Source organism: Phaethon lepturus, unplaced genomic scaffold (genome assembly GCF_000687285.1).
Source record: "Phaethon lepturus isolate BGI_N335 unplaced genomic scaffold, ASM68728v1 scaffold53425, whole genome shotgun sequence".
In the NCBI taxonomy this organism is placed as follows: Eukaryota; Metazoa; Chordata; class Aves; order Phaethontiformes; family Phaethontidae; genus Phaethon; species Phaethon lepturus.
Window position 1 is genome coordinate 16,231 of NW_010543772.1, and position 4,639 is coordinate 20,869.

Consider the following 4,639-nt stretch of genomic DNA (forward strand, 5'->3'; position numbering starts at 1 on the left):
AGAATCTCTCCTCATCAATGACAATGATATTTCTGTGTGGGGGAGAGTCTGTTTTATAATATTACACTTTCCATGGCCTTGATCCTACTGATGGGCATGATTACGACTTCATTTACGTTAATCAAAATCATGAGTCATTCTATTCATGTCGATAGCATTAAAGAGCTATACAGACAAGTAAGAGTTCAGAATCAGGCTTCTCGTGTTTAATCTGAAAGGATATATGAATCACTTCATTAAAGATAGATACTGAAGGATAGATGCTCTGCTTGCTTTGCATTACTCAGTTGTGCCATTAGCACAACATCAAATAAAGAACTATAATGATAGCTGGCATTAGAGTTAGAATACATGGGTTTTGTCTTTACCTTGAGTAGACAAAATACTCCTGAATTAATGAGATTTAAGCTAAAATTTCAAGTCTGACAACATTTCTGTATTAGGTCTCCTCAGCTTTGGAAGTTGGCATTAATGTTTCAAAACCTTATTTCCTTCCTTTGTTTTTTATGTCACTCTTGCATAACTTGAATGCAAAAGATCTAAAGGCAAATAATATTTAAGTAAGACATCAGTGACTGAGTTAAGTTTTATAGCCCTGTCCATCATGAATATTATGTTTGGTAAATACAGGAGCATTAAAACAGTGATCACAAGTTTGTTTTGTAGGTATCTCATAAAGCACTATCAAATCTTCATTCTTTTCTAAAAAGTGAAAAACATATTAATTTTCCAAAATAAAGTAATTCTAAAACAATAAAAGGTTTTGTACTGGTGTCTGTCTCCTGCTCAGACAGTGAAATAGTGCAGGGGATGATGAGCCTTAATTTAGTTCTCACTGCTAAGTACTTTTAAGACTAAATACTTTTGATATTGCACTTACTTAGATTACACTCAAGCTCTATGTAAATCAAAAAGAAGATTATGGGGGGGGGAAGATAATTTCAAGAGGTCTAGCAAGCTGTTGGAATATTGTTCTATCATATCTTTTCAGATTTTTTTCCATTTTTGAAGTCAAAGAGTTATTGGCATTTGAGAACATCATCTAGAAATCTGTTTGATATATTACAGGCCCTAGCAACCGTTACTGTCATATATACTCTCAGCTTCACTACAAGCATCAGCCCCAAGACACCAAATCAGAGAGTTGAGGGTTTTATCAACAAACCAGGACCAAAAGGAAGCTGAAACAAGGGATCTTTTACTATGTTTTCTATAGGTCTAACTGATTGTCTCACTGAAAACTAAAGATCTATCTGTGCAACTTGCTTTTCCAGTACAGTGGGAATAGCAAAAACATTTTCTCCTGAATTCTCAATGAAAATTTTCATTTTGCCCTAGCCCATGTGTTCAGTTTTATACCCTACATTTCCTCAGCATAAGAAAATTATTGTAGAGTGAAGCAATAGGATACTGTCATCAGTCTGAATACAAATGTTAGTTAAACCACTGGTACCTTTTAAGAAAACCTGAAAACCACTTTTTTCCCCAGTAACTGTGGGAATTACACATTTTCCCTGTCTTTCTGATAACATTGCTGTGTATTTCAGTAAGCATACTTGGGCACATAGCTTAATTATAAGGCAACAGACTTTACATATCTGTGTCAAAAACCAATTAGAAATCTCACTCTTTGTTTTTCAATAAACTAAAGTGAATGAGAAACTGTAGAAATATAGAACAGAGAAGTGACCTACCGTGGTTGTCTTTATCCGTCCTCCTGGTTGTGTACAGGTCCAGCCTGATTTATTGATTAGCAAATCACAGCCTTCTCCTTCTAAACATGGAAGCATTTCACACCACTGTTTTGTTTTGATAATTCGTGCTATGGAACAGAAAAGAAAAAAAACGAAACAACAAAACAATTGGCAGGAGAATTCTCATTTCACTTATCTCTAAACACTGTCTCATTTGAGTTGTCTGTTTTCATCATCTGATAATGCAGCCATAGGTTATGATGTAGACAGCCCTAGGCAATTTACAAAATTATTTACACCACCTGGTGTGCCAACAAATTTCATAATAGAAATAGAACTTAAAAACCACCAAAAAAACAAAAGACAGCTCTGATGTAAATCGAAAGAACATAAAAGTTAGCTAATTTTCTAATTCCATGCTCCTTTACAGTCAAAAAAATATTTGGGGGGGGGTGGCGGGGGCTGAAAACTGAAGACTTACTATCCTAACTAACCATTACAGTAGCCTAAAAGTGACCTACGACTGGGATCCATTGTGTTAAACGCTGTATAATTCTGAGCAGACACTCCTTATCCTGAAGTGCTTACAGACATGAAACACAGTGGAAAGAGAAAAGGTGTAATAAAAAGACAGAGGAGTCAACATAATGACAGCATTTGTAAAATTCTGTGATACTTGCAATGGTAGGGGTGTAGTTAGGGGCAGGAACTAGGAACATAAGAAGGACAGGTGTTGGATGAAGTAAATGTTGGGAAATCATGGGGAAGAAGACAATAAGCAGAGGGAAAAGACTGGACCTAAGACCCTGTTACTCTATTACCACAAGGGAAAGGAAGCCAGTCGGGAAAGTGGCATGTTGTGCGCTTTGCAGCTCCTCTTAATGCTTGTGTCTCTGGTAAGCTGGTTCTGCAAATTTACTCAAGATCACACAGCAAGTAGTCTTGCAACAACAGAGCTCTGACTGCATTACAGTAAATGCAGAGGAGCTGTAGGGAGAAGTTTTTCTTCAAGGCAGGGAGAAAAGGGGCTTTAATTCCTGTAGTCTTCTTTCTGGATTATAATACTACTTCTTTTGAGTTCACCTCTGCAGTATCTGGGTTCCTTCTCAGAGAATATTAAGCAATATGACTAATAATCTAATATTTTGTTATTCTTTCACTCTCCCCCTATAGGCAAAATTGTATTGTGGAGTATTAGTTTGGGATACTTTTTATAAAATACATATACAGAGATGCACTCACTTGCATGGTGCCGTATGTTCATGCTAAACAAGGTAAGCCCCCCCAAACAATCTGTCTTTTGCTCAGATTGTAAGGCTTGCAGTCTACAGAAAATGGTCCTCAGTTCCCTCAGAGATCATCTTAGCAATCCTGGACTAGACTGTAAGAAAGCTTCATGACCTCAATTTGTACATAAATGTCCTAGGATTCAAGGGCAGAACAAGTTCCACAGACACAGGTCATGTCTTCCTCTATGTTGATGAATGACACCAATACACACAATATATCTTCAACAGTCATGAGCCTAACAAAAAGAGAACTACAGGAGAAATACTTAGCAAGATAATACAAGAAGCTTATGTTGTTCCAAATTAATTTTGGGTCCAAGGAGCTTAAAAGCAGGCATTTATACCTAGTGGCAGTTGCAGCTCTTTATGCTCACCTGAATGTGTGATTTAGCCTCCCTACGCCCCTGACTTCCTCTGTCTGGAACTATTTAAGAATACAATTCCCAATGCCACTGGATCATGGCAAGAAATAGAAGTGTAATTTAAAGTCTTTTAATAAAATCTTTTCCACTATTTTGACATGAAACAACTTGTGTCCTCAGTCCCGGTACAATTGTTGGTAAGCTTTAGAAATATAATGAACACTGATTTCTTTCAGTGGAAGCTCAGTCTGAAATTCACATTAAGATTTTCATTATAAAAAACACTTTAGCTCCCAAACGTCTACATCGGAATTTGCACTGTTCATTAGGCTATATATATATCTATATGTATATCGCTGGAGGAATGATTCCCAAACAATTTTCATAAATACAATTTTGTGAAGCAAATCCACAAAGTTTTTATAGCATATAATATACAGAAACCTGGATTGCACTTGGGGTCCATAGGAACTGCTCTACTGGGAACTGGATCATCTCCGTTTCCAAGGTTAGCATCTCCTGTGTAACAGAGAATAGCCGCACCCTTCCTGAGTGACGGCATGCATCCAGTTGCAGGCTTTACAGAAAAAGCTCAGTAAAATGTTAACACCAAACCTCACTCATTTGCATGCTTATATTTTGCAATTCACATATTGAAATGGCTACTTCTATCAAAGTTTCAACAGTATGAAGGATCACTGAAAGACTGAATAGTCAGTTAAACTCAAAAATCTGTACTAGATTGCCTCTACTATCTCAAGTGGGAGGTTTTCCTGGAAACATGATTTAAACTAATCTTTGAAAAAAATATTTCTCTCCTCTGTGAATTACTTAGTGTTTGCTTGGTTGCTATCTCAGAATTAAGCTATCGGTAATAGCACAAATATATGGATTCCTTGCTCTGGGTATTGGCTATATCCACACAAATTTAGGAAACACCAAGAGTATTTTACAGAACATAAAGTCTAAAACATCTCTGTGTTAAGTAAGTGTACAGATTAGTTCATGCATTTAGGCCTTGAGAATCGCAACTTCTTTTACAGGGAAAAAACACTCAGCTCACATGGTTTAAAGCTGATCAGTATCAAAACAGTTTGTTAATTTATTAATGACACTTAACCAGCAGCAGGGCAGGATCGATACCAGTAATACAAAAAAGTAAACCGTAGCGCCAGGCAGGACATGTTCATAAACACGTGGAAGTTCCTAAAAGCCCCCTGAGAACCAATCCCGCACACCTGTGAGGCACAGGCCGGCACCCCACTCTCCCAGCCGGGCCCCCGCACCCCTGGGC

The 4,639-nt window shown here is 37.4% G+C and overlaps 1 protein-coding gene across 1 annotated transcript; it reads right to left on the minus strand.

The window, feature by feature from the left end:
- Positions 1 to 1,694: 1,694 nt before the first annotated feature.
- Positions 1,695 to 3,907, minus strand: LOC104621829 (protein FAM19A5-like; the record flags this gene model as incomplete). Its single annotated transcript, XM_010288433.1, has 2 exons — positions 3,790 to 3,907; positions 1,695 to 1,822 (listed from the first exon to the last, which is right to left on the minus strand). Coding segments are annotated over exons 1-2 (246 nt in total), but the record flags the coding sequence as incomplete, so codon positions are not given.
- Positions 3,908 to 4,639: the final 732 nt, after the last annotated feature.